Raw genomic sequence first — 24,549 nt, forward strand, 5'->3', positions numbered from 1 at the left:
TTTTAAACGCGATTTATTTATTTTTTTATCGCATATTCTTGTAGCGTGAAACGTTAAACGCGTTAAAATCTTCAAATCTTGCTCATTAGTGTCTCGTAATACTTGTTGCGTAACCCGATTTTATAATTTTAGTCATTTAAATTTAACGATTTTGAGTTTGAGAATTTTCACGTGATATCATATTTACAGACGGCTTGAAGATAATCGTGTGGTTCGCTCCTTAGACCGTGGCTAATGGCGAAAACTTTAACTTCGTACGCTGCACCAGGATAAAGGTCTTCCAGGACTATATGAGATTCCGTGGTTAACGTAGTCGCGCTCTCCCCGGTATCGTTCCTATTGTGCGTTACTTCAAATTTCTCCTGTCTCGAATTAACGTCGCTCTTCCATGAGATATTCAATCCCATCTCGGTTGGCCTCAAATCCTCGATTATGGGACTCGAGGGTCGTGTGACTTGATATAACACAGTCTCGTTCGATTCGATTTTATTACTAATCGCCTGAACGATTATCGAATAGTTTCTGCCGGGTAATAAAGCTTCTAACGTAACCTGAAAATAAATAATTATACGATGTTACGTAAATATTAGTTGAAACAAATGTACAAAATTACCAATCGACTATTAACGCGTTAAATGGGCCGTCTTTTAATCGATTAAGTTTTAGTTACCACGGTTTTATCCTTCAATACGAAAATATCGTTGAAAGATTGGAAATCTGAACAAAGAATTAAAGCAATTTGAATTTCAAATTCCCTCCTATTTTATAAAACAAAGACATTTAATACTTCGTTACGTATCTACGTATATGTACGTACGTAATTCGGTGTCAGCTTGAAATTACAGTTCTTTTAAAACTTCAAATGCCTTTCGAGTCTTTATATATATATATATATATATATATATATATATATATATATATATATGTATATATTGGAAAGAAAACACGACGTACATGCAAAAAATTATACAGTACAGTATATTTTCGCTAGTCGTTTGAAAAGATCCAATCATCTTGGATCTCGATGATTTATGAGATATGTCGTCGGGTATATGATTTTCCACTACTTTTTCTTATACACGTAACCGTCGCTTCTTAATCTATAGGTTTGATTTTGTTTTCTGTCGGTCAGCCGTCGCTTCTTTATAACCGCGGTCTTAGGCGGCTGACAATCGATACCGACGCGTACGCTGCTACGGCCGCGCGATAAAATTACAGACATATTAGGTTAAGTAAAAAGTTCTGAGCGTTTTTCGCTAGATGTCTTTAGTGAGCCATATCTCACGATGTGCACATCGCATCGAGTCATAGTATACACCGATTTCAAGGTGATATTACGCATCAAAAAGGTTCTTTGTCAGTTTTGTGTTCGGTGAAGCCAGTTGTGTGTTACAGCGTTCGAAAATGGAGATAAAAAAAGAGAAAATTCGATACATTCTTCAGTACCACTACGACCAAGGTGAAAAGGCGGAGCAGGCGGCCAAAAAAATTTGTGCTGTTTATGGACCCAGTACAGTATCGAATGCAACAGCAAAGCGGTGGTTCCAACGATTCCGTTCTGGTAATATGGACGTCGAAGATGAGGCACGCTCTGGTAGGCCAATCGTCGAAAATGTGGATAAAATCATGGAAATCGTCGAGTCGGACCGGCATGTGAGCACTTATTCCATTGCCCAGGAACTGAAGATTAGCCAGAAAACCGTTTGGAACCATTTGCATAAGGCTGGTCTCAAGAAGAAGCTCGACGTATGGGTGCCACATGAATTGACGCAAAAGAACCTTTTGGACCGAATTGATGCCTGCGATTCTTTGTTGAGACGTAACGAAATCGACCCATTTTTGAAGCGGATGGTGACTGGCGATGAAAAATGGGTCACATACGAGAACAACAGCCGAAAAAGATCGTGGTCCAATCGCGGTGGGCCGGCCCAAACGATCGCCAAGCGTGGATTAACGGCCAAGAAGGTTTTATTGTGTGTTTGGTGGGATTGGAAGGGAATCATCCATTATGAGCTGCTCCCATCGGGGCAAACACTTAATTCGGACCTCTATTGTCAACAACTGACCAGACTGAAGCAGGCGATCGACCAGAAGCGGCCAGAATTGGCCAATAGGAAAGGTGTTGTGTTCCATCAAGACAACGCCAGGCCGCACACATCTTTAACGACGCGTCAGAAGCTCCGAGAGCTTGGCTGGGAGGTTCTATCGCATCCGCCGTACAGTCCAGACCTGGCACCAAGCGATTATCACCTTTTTAAGTTTTTGCAAAATTTTCTTGATGGTACAAAACTGGCCTCAAGAGAGGCTTGTGAAAATGAGCTGGTCAAGTTTTTTACCAATAGGGACGAGGACTTCTTCAACCGCGGAATTATGAAATTGCCTTCAAAATGGACAAAAGTAATCGAACAAAACGGCGCATATTTAATCTAAATCGAATAATCTTGACTATGTTAATTTCATCGTCGAAATAAAGCGAAAAAGCGCTCAGAACTTTTTACTTCACCTAATATTTTTCCAAATATCTCGAAACTCGAAAGCGGTAACATGCAAAAGAGAAAGTTGCTCGAAACATTGATTATCGTTAAAACGAATCATCGAGATCATCGACGTCATCGAGCTTTTCGATCGATTCACCAAAATGCCGATATTTTTCAAATTTCCAACGGTTTTCGCTAAACACGAACGCTTCTCTGTCGATAACGAATGACGACAGCCTTTTCATAGGAATCCATCACTATGCATACAACGAAACGCAACCCTGACTCGATAGATACGTTTGTTTCATTTAACACATTCTTCCAATATCATGGAAAAATATTTAAGATACGAGTCACATTGTAAATTATGGAAACGTACATTCCTATGCGATAAATGAAATCTTAATTCGTCGAATCGTACATTTGTTAAAATAAAAGTAAGATAAAATACTTGCCTTGGTCTTATCAGTTGTTAACATATTGCTATCGCCGCCGATCGTAGTTTCCACTTCGTGATACTGAAGCTTATAGCTATCCTGAGTACTTGAATTTTCAGGATGCCAAGAAACTTCGACCATGCCGGTTTTTTCGTCGATGACAGTGCGAAGATCCCGCACGGGCAACGGTTCTAGAGACATATTAAAGTTAAAAGCTGTATTTTAAAAAACGATATATCGAGAAATTTACTAAATTTATCGATTTACTCAAGAAAAATCCTGTCATTCGCCGTTTGCAGAATAACGAAAAGCAAAGACCAGTTTCAGTTTTTCAGAACACCGCGTACGATGATTATTATTGACAGCAACGAGACAATGCATTTGCGCGGCAACGAAATACACGAGGATTGGTAACCGAGAGAGCAAGTTGGTATAAACTCTACGCTAGACGCTCACTAAATAATAGAAATTTCATCGAGTCGTCGTTCGATCCTGTACACATGCTTTACCTGCAAGCAACCAATTTTTTCAGTATTTACTCGCGTTATAATTCACTTCAAAATTACAATATACATCTCGTTAATTTCTTCTCCTTTGCCTTTGATATCGAGCCCCCAGAAAGTTAAAACGGTCCTACGAGAAGGTCCGTACGAATACGTGGAAATTAGACTATATCTCCTCACCCACGAACAAAATTATTTTCAACCGTAATTGCATATCAGCGCTGTAACGACGTTTTATAGCGTTTTATTTATGATAGATCGTACAAGGACGACTACAAACGGGTGGACCGAGTTCAACTTTTCGCCAATCGATCATCAGTTGAGCAAATTTGCATCCGCGCAAAACGACTTGTTAAAATTTTTCGTCGGTCGACCACTTAGTCGACCCGTCTGTAGCCGCCCCTAAGCTGTGTCACCGACTCGACACCGTGCATCGTCGCCTACGTATTTTACACGACGCACGCACAAACACGTCCGACGCGCTCGATCTAACGTAACAAAATATATAATGACTCGGAAAAATATTTCAACGCTTAGAGAAACGCATTCGCCAAGTGTATCATGCGTGTTATATAAACAATTTCTACAGCGTATGACATAATACGACTATCGCGTTCGTATCGTTAGAGTTAAAAAGAAATCGGAAAATGTAGATAAAAGTTACAGGATATTTACCGCAAAACTTTACCCTTTTTTATACTTTACAAAGTTGACAAAATCGTTTCGACGGTTAATTATTTACTATATAATAATAAACCGCGATATTTAGCGAGAGTAAATATTATCGTTGCTCGTTTTACTCATAGCGTATACTAATTCTTAAAAGACAATCACGATCTAATAACAACGCCAAAGACGTCGTTCGATACCAAGAAGTTGAATAACTTTTGTCACTAGCAAAACGTATCTTAATTTTCAAGCGATACTTATAAATTATTTGCCACTGGAACGCCGACTGTACACGTACATGTATACACTCTGTACATCTATACATCTACACAGTGGATTGGGAAAAGATGAAATAGAAACAAAGTAGAAAGAAAGTCGTTGACAACGAAGTAGAAAGTAGGAAAACTTACTTAAAGTAACGTCTCCGTTAGCTGGCCAACTGGTAACCTTTCCCGAGACTGTCTTCACAACCACCTGGTAAGTTTTGCCCGGCTCTAAATCTTTGAATTCCCATTTGCTCTCGTCGTCTCTGTTCCTGGTAACCGGCGCTAGTCTTCTGTTACCTCCCAAAGATATCTGATACTTGTCAAATTCGGAGTTTCCTTCGGGCCGATTCCAGAAAACGCGAAAGGAAGTGGACGTTATGGAAGACTTGTCGAACGTAACGTTGAGGGGACGTAATGGCACCGTTCGATACTGAGCAGTCGTGGGAGCGGAGGTTTCGTCCTCTGACACCGTTTGAACGGAAATATTGTAAGCTCTGCCTGCGGTGACCAGAAATAGGACATCAAAACGACGAGTTACAAAATTTTCTTCGCGCTACGTTAAATTATTTGAATATAATAAAATATCTTACCAGGGACGAGTCCTTTGAAAGCAGCCTGTGCAGGCCCAGGAGGTTCTCCTTCTTTCTCCACGTAAAGAACGGATTCTATGGCATCAGCGGGATCTATACTAACTTTGTAATGGGTGTAAATGCCAGCAGGATAGGGCGGTTGCCAGAGGACTAGCAAAGTCGTCTCGTTCCTAAACCACACGATAAACTTGCCCGGTGTGTTGGGTTCTATAAGAATAAAAGACACGTGCTATCTATACTGTCGTTGATTGGTTTGTAATCGAAATAATTTGTAATCTCGCGGAGCGGAAGCGTAGCGAAGCGCGCGTGTAATTCGATCGACTCACTAGTGGTGAAATTCCTGCTGGTGTACGCCACGCTTTCTTTGGTGTCTAATACGGTGAAAAGCTGAAGAGAATACGTAGCCCCAGGGATGAGATCACGCAGCACATAGGGAACCGCGTCCGCAGGAATGACGCTGGTTTTTGGATTTCCGGTGTCGCTGAAACTTTGCACCCTTAACCGAAAACCGGAATAATTGCCTTGGGCTGGTGGCGCCCAATAAACTATCGCCGTCTTTCCATTTCGCACCGAGACCGTGAGGTTCGATGGCGGATCCGGGGCTGCGAAACAAACGTTTCTCAACAAAAAAACCTATTCATTTTCATTCGATACCCGCTGCCCTGTCCGGTTGTCGCGAGTAATTTGCAAAACCGAGCAAAGAGCAAAGTAAGAACGTGATTAAAAGTCGATCTCGTTAGGAGTTTTAATCAATATCTCGCGATACTTTCGATGCAACGTCTATTTAGATATCGTCTGCTTGATAACTTTATAGACTAATTTCAAGTATTGAAAAATGTTTACGCCGTATCGACTAATTATCGTTACATTATGTTAGATCAGATCAGATTGGATCGAATTAAATTAGATTATACAAATACTTTACAATTACGAAATGGAGGAAACATTTTATCAGGTTTTTGGGTGAATCGGAAGAAAGAGTAAGGAAGGAAAAGTGAGAAAGAGCACACGGAGAAGGAGTTGACGGACGGGGGAATTTCAATAGAATAAAGTAAATTAAAGAGAAAAGAAAAAAAAAAACAGCGGAGAAAGATGGAATCCCGGGGGAAGCATAGAGACGTAGCATAGGGAGAAAGAGAGAGAGAGAGAGAGAGAGAGAGAGAGAAGCGAATAAGAAGGGAGGAAAAATGTTTGCGTTTTGCGGAATTTACTATAGCGATACCGACAGTTAATTCCAACCGCCGATTTTATGTATAGGATTATATATAGATAATATAGATTAATATAGGAACAAGTTGTTCGTTACGTCGATTTCTATGATGTACTTCAAAGTCATGGAAGTCAGGGAGAAGATGAGTTTTCAGCGGTTTCAGCGAAAGTAGATTCCGCCTGGTTTCCGAATAACTCGAACGATGGGTTTCGTCTGAAACACGTATCGCGAGTAAAATTTACGGTACCTGTAGTTATCGACGCAGTCCATGTCAGCCAATCGTGAAGCGTGCTATTGCTATAGTATAACCAAAATTCGTATCTAGTGCCAGGAAGTCCGTCCTTGAATTTGATCACATCGCCGATGTCGGTAGCGGCTATGGTGGTATTTGGTGGCGGATAACCAACGGCAGGACTGTAGTCTAAACGATACCAGGAACCGCCTTGACTCAAGTTTCCTGGTATCTCAATTGCGAGATCCGCCGAATACGTGACCTAAAAAGAACCGATTAACACCTTTGACAACGGTATGTATTTGTAGGAACGGCCGAGAAAATGAAAAGTCGAAAATTACTATAAATAAGAAAAATCGGTAATATCGGGTGGTAATTTGCTCGTAACTATGAATTCCGATAGAGTGCTATCGCTGCTACGTACTCACAATGTACAGTGTATACCGTACAGTGTTGACGGTATGCCGGAAGCGGTGAGACAGACGTGGGAAAGAGGCGCACCGCAAATTTACAATGCCGTTACTCAACCGTAACGCGACAGCTTGCAGCGGACAGCGAATAATATATAGAAAAAAAATGACATCAATTCGACCGTTCTATCTGTCATTGGTACCTCCGTTTCAACGAAGGAACGAAAGGAAACTGTACCGCATTTCAACGTCACAGCGAGCAATTCGATCGTTCGAGCAACTCTTACAGCGTCGTTTGGCTATTGGATTGAGATTTTCGTAACCTTATATACCACGAAAAGTCGAAAATTTCATGGTAGGATAGGTCCTGAGTTTATCGTTTGACGTACGAGTTTGCATACGACAAGCAATCGAGATTCTTCTTCCTCTTGTCTCTCTCGCTCTATCGACTCGTCTTCGACGCTCTACCGTTCAAGTTCTCGTCATCGTTCGAACAGTATTAACGCAACATTCTCAACCATATCGGTAATTTCAATTTTCCAGCTTATTGGAATTCACCGACTCCGACAACATGCTCCGTCTCTTCCCTGTTTCTCTTTATTCAGCCTCTTCTGATAAACTATCGCCTATTCGCGCAACAAGTTTTCCAAGTTCCTCTTTACCAATTTCGAAAAATTTTCTCCGTCGCGACGATGACGCGCGTGCAAGCCTCGAGCCGCTTTTCCTAGATCCGGTCGCGACGTTCGGGTCGCTACATATCGATCCCTCCTTCGCTTCGCCTCTCCGTTTCCCACAGAATCCGCCAGCTCGCGCGCTCCCTTTTCCTCGTCGTAGCGCTTTTCATCTGGCGCTTGGGCGCGCGTCGCGTCGTCGCGAACGACGACAAGAATTCCTAATTGTACGAAGAACAGCGAAATAACCCATCGCTGGGTCGTGTCATATGTACAGTCCCGTTCATAAATACCATAAAAGAAGATTTACCACTTTAAACGAAACCAGCTACGCGTTGGTATAAGTGGCTCGCGAAAACGTTTCAACATCTACCACAGAAAAGTTTTACGCGTGCATTACGCAAAGTATAACAACGCGCGATGTAAAACATTTCGTATTATGTCGGTAAAATTTGAAATCAATGGGGAAAAAAGCGAAAAGAAGATGTATACACAGTTAGAAAATATACACGGTGCGATACTTTGTGGAAGTATTTGCGCGCCTATAGACATTTTTCATCGATATACTCAGAGTATGTACGTAAAACATTTTAGATCTTATTGTATCGCCTATTTGTTGCATCGGTATCCTATCGGTGGGCCACGATGATATTTCGCAATACTTTTAAGCCTATTTAAAGGACTTTTAATCGTTTTATTCTTCCCGTAGTACGAAATTTTTCTAGTTGCGCAAAAGTACGAAATGCTATAGCAAATACAACGTACACTGTACATTTTCAAACGATTGTACAATTTTTTATAACTGCCCTGATACTCTGGTTTCACCAAATTTTTCGCAAACGAGCTGATACTTATGAATCGGGATGTACAAGGGCATATGGCGTCTGTATATACGTGTGTGTATGTGTGCGTGTATATACGCGCGTGGGAAACCGACGGAGAATTTCATTCGGACAGGGTTGGAGCGGAATTTGCCGGGAATTATTTTACGCGCGCACGTTGCCGCCGATTATGGGTGCTCGTCGTTGAAACGCGACGCCAACGTAGATTTAGCTATCACCGGTCCTCTCATCTCGGTTCGATCAAATTATTATCCGATGGCTCCGATCGGATCCAAAGATTTCCAGCATTATTTCTAGACCTTTCAGAGTGGAATTTGAAGAAAGTCGAATTTTAAGAGTCGAATTAAAGGAAAATATAAAAATACTTATAAGCACATGTGTATATTCGATTCTTTCGTTAACGAGATTTCGATAGCACGATTCGATTCTTGGAATGGCCTCGGCTATCCGGGGTCGTCCTGCTATGAATAGAATGAAACTCGGATAATAATCAGACTTCTGCTGTATAACTTATCCAATAGCAAAGAATATGAGCGTTCACTATGATACTATAAATGTATACTATAAATACCACAAAGGTTTATGCCTCTTTGCCATTGACTGGTGGCCTCGTCTGGACGGGTGTCTCTGTATCATGATCCAGATACGCAATATCGCGACACAGAAATGCTACGATTTCGCTTTATGTAACACGCGATCACAATATCACAATAGTCATGCGTAATAATTATTTCAACGTACATCGTCGCGTTACCATTTGATAAATCAGATGTCAATCTCTGGTTTTTAGAAAGAGAAACGGGTCTAAACGTAATGATATTGTAAATTTAACTTAAATATTTCACGAACGAAATTGATCAGATCTCGCCACCTCGTCAAACATATCGTCGAGCGTATACGGCCTTCTCGAACGAATATGGCATTAAACTCTAGTAAAATAAAATATCGAACGGATGCTCGATCGAGCAAAAATTAAGATGTACAATACGATTAATCTCAATATCTAAGATCAACGTTGATGAATTCGTATCGCGTTAAATCCTCGAAAAGTAAAATATTTTCATTCTCCCTCCAAACAACCGACGCAACTTGCGATTAGTCCACGATACCGTCTGTATTCATCGTCGCGCTATACCAGATATCGTTATTCTATTTTAAACGCGAGAAACGTGTTTTTACACCTTACACCGTCGGATGAAATGGAAATTATCGAATACGCATAAACTCCAAATCTTTTCATCGCCGAAACTCCATAAGTTTCATCCAAATCTTATATAGAAAAGCGAATGCACCTACTTCAAATTTGGTATAAAAAAAAATCTCTCTTTGTCGATCTATTTACTAGGTTTGGGAACCTAGGCTAGGGAAATTTATTAGGTACTATACTCTCATACAGTAAAATTAAACGTGAAGCTCGTTTAATGCGAAAACTACCGCTACGACGTAGCCATCGGTTGTCTCGACACTTTCGAAAGCGGACAGAAGAAAGGCATTCTTTTTACGTGTATCGGTTCACTCGTCGCGATGCAACGACACTTGTCGCGATTACATTAGGAATTTAGACGACCCTGTATCGATTTAGAATCGCAAGCAAACGTGACGTAGCGCGCGTGACTCGTGTCGTGCTTAACGAATACTAACTGTACGAATCAAGGCGCGACATCTTGTGCGTATGTAAATTGCTGAATTCTAAGAGGTAAATGAGAGGGATGTTTCGGTGTTTAACGAACGTATCGAGTTACAACGCTTAAGACGAAGATGTACGCGTTTTTCCTACCAACAATTCGATCGTGTTATAAGCCTCTTCTCTGGTTAGCGGAGTACGTTAGTATGTAAAAAGCGTGAAAAGTTTCACCGAGATCGTCTTCGTTACCAGCTGCTCGATTTTCCCAATATCGATGGAACGGTACCAGTGAAAAAGATAAATTACGTTCTCGACGATCTACTGGAATTTTCTTTTCTCCGCCAGTCTCCGATTCGTTTGATTGGTTAAAAAAACCGCGAGTCGTTTATTCTGCGTTGGCGAGTGGTGTCTAACGCGCACGAATGCCTCGAACACGGAACACGCTGGAGTACGCGGATTAGATGGTGCAGCGAACGTTACGTGTATACCGATGCGATGTGTCGCGCGAAATTCCAAAGCAGCTCGTACATTGTCTATCTTGTCTTGCGCAGAAAAAGAGACGGATAGATAGACTATGGTCGCAACTCGCGATCGAGCTCGATGCGACGACTCGGCGTAAATAGAGACGCGCGTTCGTCGTGCCGTTTAACGAGATAAATCATAATGGAGCAGGGGTGCAACAATCTATACGTTAGCTGCCAGTTCACCAGTCGGCGAGTACTAAAAATACCACGAGAATTCACGTTCGTATTCCGTTAGGCGTAAGTATCGCCACCACGATTGGTACTGAATATCATTGATTCTGATTCTGATTCTGATTCTGATTCTGACTCGTGACTCGTACGAGACATAAAAACGTGAGAATACCTCTGCAAGAATCCTCGTAGATCTCTGTTGACATCGACGATCGACGTTTAAAGGATACCGTTATAGTTTACGATAGCCCTTTATTTCTATTTCCTATTTGTAAGCTTCAATTATCGTTGATTCCGACTGTTTTCCCCAATCTCCTTTGATATATTTCGATCGATATCTAAACAGAATGTTCCTATTTTGCGTAATCGTCCTTGATTTGCCATTTTTCAATTTTACCAAAGTGGTCCGTAAATTCGTGCATACAATTTCCTGCAACCAATTTCTGCGAAAAATTTCCAATTCTACGTTTTATTACAACGCTAAAATCAAAACTTTCACTTTCGAAATTAAACGTTGAAACGCGGACGTTTCCTGACTTTCGGGAAAAAATACCGTATCCCTGACAGCATCTTACACGTACATACATACATACATACATACATACATACATACATACATACATATAACGTCGAGAGAATTATTCACAAAATCGTTTCACGTTTTCCAACAATTCACCCATTAAAGAAGTCAGGATCAAGAAGCTCGCGTGCGCGTAGTGCTCTCGCGAAGCAGCTAACGTACATTACACTGTCGTCGAAATAGAAATTCTTCACCCTCCCCTGCAACATTTTTCCGTTAGATTCCTTTTACTTATCAATTATTTCTCTTTGCAAAATCCGCCGTCTGGCGTTTTCCTGTATTCCACCTACGTATGATCTATCTCTCTATAGCGTAGGATATTTTCGCGGTACATATTATCGTGAAAAGAATACCAAGGCGCGCAATAACGCTTGCTTCGAACGATTAGCTCTTAACTCGCACCAACTAGTTCTCCAGACTTTGACGCAAGTTCCAATAACGTGGAATAGCACCTGTAAACTCAAGCGCAAATAATCCTCGTGGAACAGTGGTGTGATCAAAGTTCTCTTCCTTCCGAGTTTAACAACGTTTCCGCATAAAACTGACGTAAATTAATCTTGTTCCATCAAAGGACAGCGAGTAACTAAGAAATTCCTTGCTACATATTCTTGAAACTATCGAAACAAGTTATAGCTTATATTATATAGTATGAAATATTTGATAGAAACAGCGGAGATAAGAAATCGTGAGAACGAACGAGATGAAACAATCTATCAAGGCCCGTTTACTTTTAACGTATGTAGAATGTACGTGCGCTTTCTCCGTGTTCGCTTTCAATGTCCACGACCAGCGAAGAAGAATGTCTGCGCCATGGGCCGAATCGCTTGCGGTTTTTGTCGCCGTTCGACTTACACGCTTTCGATCGCAAACACGTGGCCCAAGTACAACGCGTTTTCTTCTCATTTACGCGTACGCCCGCAGGCAGCAAGCGACGTACTCGTAACAACGCTTCGCGTATATATCGTTTCTATATATCGTTAACGAGTTACGTAAGTTACAGGTATGTACATACGTGCGTCGTTTGGCCGAAGGAAGGTCACGCTCGCCGATCCACGTTGCGCAATCGATGCACGGATTTATTTTACGACTCGAATGAAAAATCGCACCACATCCACTTCTGCCAGTGGGAATTGTTCGATTTCGATGACTCTCGAATACGTTGTCGGAGGCACGATTCGGTGGCAACTTTTTCCTATACGTATAACCCCGCCGCTCGGCCTTAGGTTGCCAGATATTCGCGAAAAACCGTCGATATCGCTACGCCGAATTCCGTTTATAATTCGCGTCGTTTGGATAAAACAAGGCCGACAGTGTTTTTCGAACATGTATCTCGAAAGCTAAGGCGAAAACGAGGCAGTTACACGTTATAAGAGGAAAAAGATGTTCGAAACGTGGATCTCTGCAACGTATCGGAAAATCATCGACGATCGGCGAGGCTGCTACGATTCCGAACGATCGTCGATATTTTAATTAAGCAAATTCTACCGATACACTCTAATTCGCTTAGATTCTAGTTTCACGCCGTTCGTATATATTCGTCGCCGTTACAGGAATTCCGTGTATATTCGTTTTGTTCCGCTCCGGTTTTTCGTTCACGGATGAGTCCCGAATCTCTAAATAAACTATACGTGGCGTCCCTGCGTGGAATACCTAATGGCGTAAACCGAAAGGTCTTGGGTTTGTCAAAGACAAACATTCTCGAGAAAAACGAGCAGCACGGTCCCTTTGAATCGAATTTCAGAGAGAAAGTCCTTACCTCCGTGAAAATTTTACTAATCGAATGGAAAAAGTGTACGCGACGAATTCGATTGTCCCTCCTTCTTTTCTCGTCGAAAGGACAAAAAAGAAAAAAAAAGGAAAAAAAAAGAAAGAAAAAGAAAGTCACTGTCTATAATTTTGCGATCTTCGCTGGGCTATTCCTGTCGGAGATCTTCGTGATCCAGACGCGAATCTGCACATCCTTTTTTTTCTTTTCTTCTTCTAACTTTTGAAAGATCACTTATGAAAAAAAAATCGCCTTTGACACGGAAAAATTTTGTGCATTTTTCCGGATTTTAAACGATACAGAACGTAGTGGCTCGTGAAAATTGACAAAAATCGCCCATTAAAATCTTAATCGTAAAAATCGTAAAAAGGTTAACATTTCTAACGGATTGGATGGCGATCCCAAATAATCATTAAGATCGTTGTCACGCGCGTTTTCCGTGACAAACGCTCCTTGGTACTATCGATATGTTCGTTGGTCATAGCCGTGTTATGAATTTGCTACGAATTTGCTACGAATTTGCTACGAATCCGTTACGAATCTGTTACGAACCTTATGAATTCGACGAAGGAAAGATACAAAGAGTTACTTTGATTCGGCTATTATCTTTATTCCGAAATATATGAAATTATATACATTTAAAAGTGTATCTCTTTTTTATTTTATAAATTTGGTTGAACCATTAAGAAATATGCAGGAAAATAAGATATATACGCGATAGAAAAGTAGAATATCGGAAAGTACAGATAAAATATATCGTTTTAAAGTATAAAATACGTATGGAAATAATTCGAAATAAAAGATATTCGACAAGGGATCGGTACGCGATTCCGAAACATAAAAAAAATGTCTTGCTTCGAGGAAAATGGTTTATCACAGCGCTATAAATATCTCTTTAAATATTACATAATCGTAGAATCTAGATAAAGGAAGAAATAATAACAAAGAAATATAAATGAAACTTTAAAAATTTTTCTTTATTTATTTTTCACGTAAATGCCCCTGTCACAAATGTTGGTTATTAAGCAATAGGTATAATTTTTAAATACGTGTCGTAAACGTTCTTGTCATACGAATGGTGCAGCTAACATAGAAATCAAACAAAATGAGATAACGTAGCTCGTTCGCTGTAATTTGTCACTTAACTCGTGGAATATACGTACGTTAAACGACTAAAATGCTACAGTATATTCGATAAGGTATCTCAAACAAGAAACATTCGGAATTTCAAGCATGTATTTCTATTATGAAATTTCTATTATTAACTTAACTATAAAACACTGTGTATAGGTGTGTGCGCATAAAAGCATAAAAGCATAAAAGAAATAATTTCTGCTGACCGATCGTAGGAATAAGAAACGTAATAGATTAACCGCTTTTCTTAAATAGTATTACTAGGTATTATCGTTTCATTGCTTAATTGCGAGTCTCTCGAACATAGAATGTAACTATTCCTTTTCTTAGACACGCTTAGAGATTTCTTTGGGTGTTGTTTCGTTTGTTTCAAAGATAAACTATATTCGAGTTACGATCGACCCAACTAAAAAAGTCGATGTATCTGTATTATTAATTTAACGATTCAGTTAACGAAAATAGTCAATAGAAAAAGTAAACGTTAACGTTTATATATAGCTAAATAAAATAAACAAATAAACAAAAATAAACGAAACTACCATATGTACAAAATACGAATAATTCAAGTGCTTTGAGATTAAAAGCATCGAAACTAGGTAACGACAGGTACAATAGTTTATGTGTAGAGAGTTAGATAACGATAATCGTTCTTGTTAAAAACGATGAATTATTTTTACGGTAAATCACTTGAGTACATAATAAGCGTAATACGCTGAAATTTCCAGCAAAATTAGGACCAAAGTTAAAATGAAAATTCGCATATCCACGATAACTTAAATAATCAGTAAAATAATTAAAATAATCCGTATCTCCGCGATAAAATATTAGGAAGGAGAGTTCTGTCCTTCTGCGTGGAAGGACCTGCATGCACCTGTATAAAATTATTATCTGTACAATTATCTTTAAGTCAAAGTTTCTTAAGATTGTATCGTTGTACCGTACAGGCATATGTAAAGGTAATAACATAGCGATTCCAGGTAACCAAAATCGCAACACTCGCAAATAAAAGGAAATCACAGCTTCGATCAATTTAATGCACAAAAGACTATCCGCGAAACTGCCAGCAACGACCATCCTTCCGCGAAACGATCTAATCCGACGATGCAATATCCTGACAATAGCTGAATCCAACCGGTAATCGTCGGATAAGATCTGCGTGTGCTTAACGATCCGACTTCCTGTTTACCAGATGCTCGATACGTTTCTGCTAACTTGTGTAATACGACGTTTTACGCAATCGATGAATTCTGCAGAGAGGAAACAGGAAAAAGAGAAAGAACAAAAGAGAAACGATCCAGCTAAAACTGCGGGAAATCTCCATTTATTCGTGTTATTAGTCGCTTTTTCCACATCGTCTGTTATTTTTCAAACAGAGTCGAAGCTTTAAATTTTAGATAACTGATAATTTGCCTATCCTTTGAGTTATTAACGTTACCGTATTATTATTATTATTGTGCGAATCGATTTCTAGTTTTTAATTATACAGCTCGGCACGATAGCCGTTCATAATGTATTCATTTAATAACGAAATTACGAATAAGAAGGATCTGCAGCCATTTTAAACGGCCATTATTTTGCAAGCTTCGTAGCTTCGTAATAATAAAATCGCAATGCCTTGGTACCTTGTCGCGTGGGAAACTCTTTATCTCGAGATCGTGTAATTTTCAAATCATCGATAAAGAAGATTTTTCTTTAAACGCTGTAAGAAATAGTACGTACGTGGTATGTGAAATAGACTTTACATGGACATACATCGTACGTTTGATCGATAATTCAAATTTATTACCTGTTGATTACATAAAAAAACATTTATTAATAGCATTTATTTTATTTAGTTTATTGTTTCTTCCAATTTATCATCTTTTCGTTCCACGAATCGCTTTATTCCATCGCTTGTGATATTTTATTTATTATTAATGAATTATTATGCACGGCGGCAGAGTTTACATTTCGTGGCGAGATACATCAAAGTGTTTGGATATTTATCGGAACGATGGGGTGTATGCCAGTAACAGCGTTTCGAACGAAAGCTCTGAAGCCGTTTGTGAGTCGTGGAAGAGGAAGGTCAGGCAAGATTTAGATATTTCGCTAAGTAGGCGTTGATTAACACGGTGAAAATAGAGAATTTCCTTTAAAACTCGATGAAAAATATATAGGAAATATATAGTTTGCGAGGTCCGCTCGTCTTATCGAAATAAAAAGTAATCTATCGTTTTGATAAATTAACTAGAAATTATGATATATCATATAACGATCTTATTTATATACGTTCGAATAAAAGAACAGAAATTCAAGAACGGCGATCGATCGTCATAAATGTTTCGTACACACGGTATCGTTATTTTCTTCCCACCAAGCGTTATTCGATCAAAATTTTCTCGTTTAACCAAATATCGAATTATTATCGTTAGAAATTATTTACACATCGCTGTACAATGAGCAAGTACGTTATAAAAGAGAAAAGAAAAAGCAGAATTCACGTCGATTCGCGAGACGAAAGCGATTTACTTGAGCGAAAAATAGAAACCGTGACGAAACCGTGACATAATTAATCGGAAAAGGAGCAACGCGATGCAAGAAGCAAACGGTTTCCAAACGCGTTTGGTACACTGCGCGTTCCACTTTGACGGTATGTGCGTGAGCGCGCGCGCGCGCACTCCTGTAACTTTTGGCTGTGCGTAATTAAAGATGTACGTAATCGCCCCTACGAGCATGCAACGTAATTGATTTCCAAACAACGATATTTCGGTTATTCGTAAGATCCTAAGATCGCAAGATATTCGTAGTTGCAGCAACATCATATTTTTCATATGTAATTGTGGTTTCGAAGCAACTTACATTTATCGACATTTTTTTAGAGAGAATAGCAAGTGGAAGCATCAACATCAACATCAACATCAACATCAACATCAACATCAACATCATCATCATCAGACTTAAAGAATGTTTAGAGCATATACGGTAGAGTAGGAAATAAGTAAAATAGAATATGGTAGAAATAGGAAAAACAGGAGATTGGAATAGGCGAAAGCCGTTATTATTAGTATTATTATATTTGAGAGGACCAAGCGTGAAAATTGAAAAATTCACTGCATATTCCATCGTCTATTCTTTCTGCGTGTATTTATCGAAAACGTACATATCTAAGAGAAAATAATATTAAATCTTAACGTTCAGCTGTCTTCTTTCAAAAGTTTCCATGCAAAGTTTCAGCCTTTCCTGCAAACTTCTCTCCATCTCTCGTCGTACACGTGCCAAATAAGAAACGCCAATACGATTTTCACCTGAACGTGCAAGTATCCGTTTCAAGAGATTGCCGTGCAAGGTACCCGCGTTCCCTGACAACTCTTCCGATAGACGTCGTTAGATTCGATATCGCTAGCTACGTAGTTAGCTCGATGGTTCTAGCTATTGTACCCACGCAAAACGCGTTTCCAGATGTCTGAGTTGGACTCGCGCAATTATGCGCAGCGTAACGGAACTTTGCGGACATACGCGCACACACACACACACACACACACACACACACACTTTCGAAAGAGCGGAGGCGGCGGAGAACGGTTCTTCGACCAATCGTAAAACACTTTTAATCCACGCAAACACCAACGATCGAAACGCCTTTTCTCTCTCGTACGCGACGAGAAATCTTACGCGGTGCGTTGAAATTTACCCTTTTCCGTTTGACAATTTTACGCTTGACGTTTGACGTTAAACGTCCTGGCTTTAAAAACAAAAATCGTCTGCCGACACGTCAGATGCAGATTAGTGAAAGGCAGTCCCCTTGAGAACCGAGCAAGCTGTTCGTGACAAAGGAACGCGCACAGACGACCAGAAACGTCGAACAACGTCTTAACCTTCCTGGACTGGAAAGAGTACCGATCGTACAAGTGCCAATGCATCATAGAGAGAAACGTAGGCATTAAATTACGATAGAGTAGAAAAAAGATTAAAGCTGAGACACGAAAGTCAACACATCGATAGACTGACGTGTATTAGATCGAAATGCGAATGAAACAGGTAATCAAATGAACGAAGGTTTCTATCGCACGATCTACGACACCATCGAAGGAATGGCCAAGCGGTAAAGGACCGATGTTCGACCCAAGTTGCACGTTGCGTTGTCAAAGCGTTTCGAATTTCCAGGAACAGGAACAGGATGCAACCACCTACCGTGATCACCAAAGAAGTTCGCACTTTTTAAAGTGAAAAATTACGCCGACGAAACGCTGTAAATAAAAGTTGAAAAATACAGCATTTGTACAACGATAATCCGAGGCAAGTTAATTTATACAAAGAACGAGAGAAACGAAATCCGTCGGTTTGCATTACGATAAGTCGAAACATTGTATGCAAATCTGGGGACGTTCGTGGCAAAGTATTATAAGCAGGTAATGAGTTTCGAGGATCGTTCTACAGCGAAGGCCGTAGAAATTCGTAGAAAATGAACTTGGATGGCGAAGAAATTTAAATTCTACAAATATTTGGAAATATTTTGTTTATTTGTTCAACTATTATATCGATATTGATATTATTTTCGACGGCTTTTATTATTTTTAATATCCGTCGAGTATTCTTTTCGTGCTCGATATCGCATACGCTCCAATGAAATCGAATCAAACGTCTTTACAACGCTTTTCATCGCATTTGTCTACTTGGCAAAGGCAAACGGGTTCCGCGCTTATCGTTCAGATCGACGTTCGTATCGTTAAAAATCTCCAATTAGAAATTCCCACTGCAGAATATTCCCACGCGTGGAAAATCGTCCAATTTTTTTCACTCGCGCGGGTATTCCGCGTACAAAAGTAGATATCGAATGGCGAGCGATAAAAATGCAAATGATGCACCACGTGCGTCAAAAGGATCCCAGAATTTTGATGTCACAGGGTGTAAAAGAAAAGTAGCCGACTGGTGATCCGAACGAGAGATCTTTCGATCGTTCCTTTTTCTCACGTCTGCGTTATGTATACACGTTTAAACGACTCTTTTATCATCCACTTGGAACAACTAGGATGCATCTCATTGGGCGCTGGATTTCTGATTTTCGCGATCAAACGAAACGATCATCATCGATTTTGTTTAAATTATTTCAGTCGCTTAAACTCGATTTATATCGCTTAAATTATTTGACGTAGAATCATTAACCAACAAATATCTCACATAGGAATTGTACGTACTCTTTAAAACGTGTCACTCGAAATTGTTAGCTTTGTAGACGTTTCAAAAGATAGAGAGTAAAGTAGAGTAAAGTAGAGATTGCAGGAGTCAGATTCAAATTTTGGAAAATTTCTCTGAATTTCGTAACTAATCGGTTAAAATTTTCCTTGGTCGTGGTACTTGGATCGAAGGACGAACGAAACATGCGCAAATATTCTCGCGTGTGTGCGCGCACTTTCACTGCGCGCTTCAAGATGTAGGCCTGAATTCGTTGTTCGTTATTTTCACTCTTCGATATCTTTACCACGTATTTTGGATCGTTGGCGCGCAAACACATAGTCTCAATCGATAAATCTTTCCGTCCACCATCTAGGTCCGTTTACTACGTTCCATACGAAACTAGCAGATGTCCCGATTGACCCGTGAACGAGAGTGTAAGCATAGGCGGAACAAAGAATGCGGTTTACCATTTACTTTACGCAATCGCAGCGAGAATAAATGACAAAAAATTACTTCGAATTTATTTGTACGATAATCCACTGTTGGGTTATCTGGTGCGTTAAGTTCGAAACAATGGAAATCGTTAGCGTCGAAATTTCATGAAATTCAAATGGGCAACTTGATTGGGGGACTCGAGGAAAAGGATAAAAAAGATGTGGTGATTTTTGTCCAGTACGTGAAAACCAATTACTTATGAAACAGGCCAATAGTTGGAATTTACTTAATCGTAGCTCTATCTTATAAAACAAATATGAAACACTAAATATAAGGTTTTTCGGTCGATTAAAATTTTGCTTCGCGCCGTTCAAGTTTCTTTCGAGATCGCGCGTTTCTTTTCCTCGAAAGTTATTCGTGTGGCATGCGAGTAGCTGGATCTCGTGACAACGCGATACGCGCGAGGTCCCGGTACGACGCGATGCGTCGAGTAGTTTGCTCGTTTATTTCTCCCGTCTGCTCTATTTTCGTTGTGCACGCGGCCGCATCCTCTCTGGCTAGACCAGGATGTACTCCGAGCTCACATCCGGATGCAAGACACACGTAGCAGAGCGACGAGCGACCACGGCCAACCACACGCAGCCTCTGCACACTTGCCTCTGCACTTGCCCTTGCACGCGTTTTCCAGCACCGCTATTCTCTGTCCAACCCAAGTTCCGGTGCTTCGCCGAGCTCCACTTACGGCCAGCATTTCCTCCGTTGCGTTATCACCATCTCTTTGTAGCGACGATCGATTCTTACGTTTCAAGGAAGGAAGAGTAAAAAATTCTGCCGAATTACAACGGTCCTGCTGCTATAATCGCCAACAAAATCCTAGCTAGCTACAATAATAACGACCTCGATGACGAAGATGATAATAATCGATAATAATGATAATAGAGTAATAACGATCAACGATATAAGGTCATACTGAGAAGAAGTTCTGCAACCTTAGTTGTCGTACTATTGCCGACATTGTAAACACGATAATTGCGAGCAAGTAGAATATAAAACGATAACGAAAAACTTGTCCTTTCTTTTTCTTTCGATAATTTCCTAAGATTTCTAAACGACAGATATGACGATTTAAAGCTCTGCCTTTCCGTAATAGTAATCAAAGAGATAGAGAGAGAGAGAGAGAGAGAGAGAGGGAGAGAGAGAATACGAATATAAAGAATTCAATGAAAAATCGTCCTACTTATGATACGATAACGATACTTATACGTACGTACAGTTAAGAAGAATTTAATATGCAATTTTGTAAAAACGCAATTTTTATTCATTCGGATACGGTAACGTATCGATCGAATTACATACGAAAACAAAGCGTATTTAACGTTCCACGATAAACGACGAACGTGGAGCGCGCATACGCGTGAATTTCTGCATCGCTATCCAACTGGCAGGTTGCAAAACTTTTACACGACACGCGAACCAACGAATAAAGAGCATAGCGTACACGCGTTGTCGTCGTACTAAATGCAAACTGATTGCTTGTCACGTGCACGCTCATTACTCGTAATACGGCCATCTCGATATCGTTACAATTCCGAGCCGATAACGTGCCAGGCTAAATCAGAGCACTCGTTGTACGACTCTTTTAAAACATTAACCGTTTCCCTACCAAACGTTCACCGAATAATTCGGCACGCGTGCTTCGTTCGTTTATCGCACGTTGTACGTTCGATTTTATTTTATATTTTATCTTGCGTTGACAAACAGAACATTTTTCGTAAGAATTTACAGTTTAGTAATAACCGCAAACAACGAATACGATAAATAGCGAAATAACGACCTTGATAATAATTTTCATCTGCCGATAATCATTCAACTGCCAATATCTGTAAAATATCTATAAAAATAATAATATTCCGCAAAGTATCAAAGAAAATTACAATCGAGTTTTACGTCAAAGCATGACCTACATATTTCGTTTATCTATTTATTTATCTTTCTAATCTTCGCGTCGCTATTTTTCTCATTTACTTTAGAGACAATGTCTCTAACCATTAGAAAATTATGAGAGCGCAACTGATTACTTTTATACGCATAACCGTATAAAAGCAAAGCCTCGTGGAAACGAATCGAAAAACAAAATTAAGTAGAGTAAATATCGTAAAAGCGTAAACGATCGCGACTATAATTCTTTCGTTTTGTATCAACTTTAATCCCGATGATTATTCTTCCAACTAAATACACGTTTACTCAATGATCACGAAAACTAACGGGATTTTTATATCTTTTCAAATAATTTCGTTTCAAGTTTTATTTTCAAATATATCGTTCCGAGAGTTTCTCCCATTTTTCAGCATTCATACCTCTACCAACGAGTGTTGCGCCTTTATTTTATTTGATATTTTACATTGCCATCTAATTTCTCGAAAGTGCTAATAAATGCATTAAATCGAAAGAGCGTAACGAATTATATATATTTCACACGGTCCTTTCGCGTCTATTCGTAATTATCTTACTACTACGCGTCACAAACAGATTGTCATACAGTTGTCTGTCAAAGCATTCCAGCTTCGTATCATATCATGATATCATGCACGAGCAGGAAAAGACGTGATTCCGCCCCCGAACAACGTTTACGATAAATCAGATCGATTCATCGAGGGAATTATCGAAATTATCGAAAAATCCATCGTTGGATGGGAAAGTAGATATTGAAACGTGATAGATCCAAAACAGTGGAGGAATAAAATATCGAAGAAGAACAAACGGAGAATAAACGTCGTTTACGACGGCACGAATTTTCAATGAAAAGTTTTCTCAAGATGTTTTCAAAGACAGAATTTTGTTGTTAGCTCGATGACGGGTCGATATCGATGAGAAACATGGTGCTGACGGAAGTCTTTCGCGGTATATTGACCAACGAAACGTGCACGCGGCGACGTAATACATCGTAAGCAGTAAGCAGCGAGCAGAGCGAGCAGTAAACGTATATAACGCGCACAATTTGAAGCCGACAGCGCGATACGTCACAGTTATTTGCCATCCATTCGACGGACAGGGTCCTCGTAGCAAGTACTTAAATTAGCACGCGGTCATGAGCCCCGAATTCTGGGCCAATAATGTCACGGCTTTCTCTCAATCCCATCACGTCTAGCGAAAATACCGCAAACAATACGCATGCTAGCTCGCGAACACGAGCGGAATCGCTTTTGCATCGACCAAGCTGTCCTCGTTCGTGAAAAAATATCGAAACGATACTGTTGCAAGAAGAAACGAATATGCGAATAACAGCTGACGCAACGTCTTGATCTACGCGACGTTTCGAGGAAAAAAAGGCGAGGGAAAACATTTATCCACAGCTCGATTTGCACACGATTCGATGACGATTCGAGAAATCTGTATGAAGCCTGTAGAGTTCTCCTCTAAACATCTGCTCTGAGATGCGGCAAGTTACTCCGAGAGAAAGTATATATGGTCCAGTGAGCTATTATACGTTTCTAACGTGATCTTTCTTCGAGTAGAACGCTAGCAGGACGATGTCCCATTATACCTCTGCTTCCACATGGTCGTCTACCACTTCCATGCGATCAATCTTTTCTTATTTACTCGAAAGAATCCGAAAAGCTCGTATCTTTCGTATCCTATCGATCTATCTACTCGTTGAAAGATTTCTCGCGCGGTCTTAAGATTCAGCGCGCTTTAAAGTTTAAAAGAGTAGAAAATATATTAACATCGATCATATTTACGTTTATACAACAGACGTTTTACTTTATATAAACATTATATACGTATAAGAGAACACGTACGTAATTAATCGAAGCTTAATAACATTTCAGTTTGCGTTCCATTCGATCCATATCATTTTGCCATTCGATTTCACCGATTCGATGGAAAATTAACGAAAGCGGTCCTTTCGAAATACCATCGACGCGAAATATTAGAAATTTTCCAGTTTTATAACATTTTCGTACAAAAGTATCGGAATTACGAACGTTTCCGATCGTTAATTATCGCGATCGATCCAAAGATCAATTTATATATCAAAATCGTTGGAGTCATTTAATTACGTACGAACGGCGAAAAACAGAAAAAAGTACTCGTTTGTCCATAAGGCCAACTCGTTCCAACAAATTGAAACAGATGGCCTTTACTTTATCGGTTCTATCTCATAGTCTCGAGTTAATTATTATTTTATTACTTGTTTTACAGACCACCATGGATCGTTTTCTTCGTTCAAAATCTACACTTTCCTATTAAAGCTTATCCTATTAAAACCGTAATAATAACTAATAAATTAAACTGATAAATTTATCTTAAATGTGGCAAATAAAAGAACGCCAAGTCTATTCATTTTGTACAATTGAAGTTAAAAAGAGAGGATTAAATTTGTTAACGTTATTTTCGAGTAAATCGAAAATATGCACCTGATTTGTTGAAACAAAATTAAAGGAAAGTATAAACGTTTACGATGGCTGCGAATAAAATTTATATTCAAAGAACGATGTTACGATCGGCAAGTAGTCTGGAAATATAACTTTTCGTCCGTTATTTCGCCGAAATATTTAAATCTTCGAACTGAAAACCGAACCAAATACACGATCGAGTTAAAAACTTCCGCGCGAACGATTATCCGAATATTTAATAATTATTAAGATAACCTTTCTTTGATCTGACAGGTAATTATAATAATTGAAACGACGCATTTTCACTGCTGATGTACATCCTGCTACAGCTTATAATAGAACGTTAAAATGGTGTAGAAATAACGTTTAACGAATAATATACTATACAGTAAAATAACTACCGACTTTGTCGTGTACCATATACATTATTTACCGTAGTTTATAACGCAACTTTGATC

General features: G+C 39.6%; 1 protein-coding gene across 4 annotated transcripts in view; it reads right to left on the minus strand.

The window, feature by feature from the left end:
- LOC117212618 (tyrosine-protein phosphatase 10D) overlaps nt 1-24,549 on the minus strand; it is a 45,832-nt gene that overhangs the window by 15,716 nt on the left and 5,567 nt on the right. For all 4 annotated transcript variants that reach the window (XM_033457545.1, XM_033457542.1, XM_033457544.1 and 1 more), the window contains exons 2-7: nt 6,400-6,646; nt 5,269-5,544; nt 4,943-5,149; nt 4,497-4,850; nt 2,933-3,105; nt 188-551 (exon numbers count right to left, since the gene is read on the minus strand). In XM_033457545.1, the coding sequence (XP_033313436.1) occupies nt 188-551; nt 2,933-3,105; nt 4,497-4,850; nt 4,943-5,149; nt 5,269-5,544; nt 6,400-6,646 (1,621 nt within the window). The remainder of the gene's footprint in view (nt 1-187; nt 552-2,932; nt 3,106-4,496; nt 4,851-4,942; nt 5,150-5,268; nt 5,545-6,399; nt 6,647-24,549) is intronic.

The sequence above is a fragment of the Bombus bifarius genome, unplaced genomic scaffold (assembly GCF_011952205.1).
Source record: "Bombus bifarius isolate JDL3187 unplaced genomic scaffold, Bbif_JDL3187 scf7180000008334, whole genome shotgun sequence".
NCBI classification, from domain to species: domain Eukaryota; kingdom Metazoa; phylum Arthropoda; class Insecta; order Hymenoptera; family Apidae; genus Bombus; species Bombus bifarius.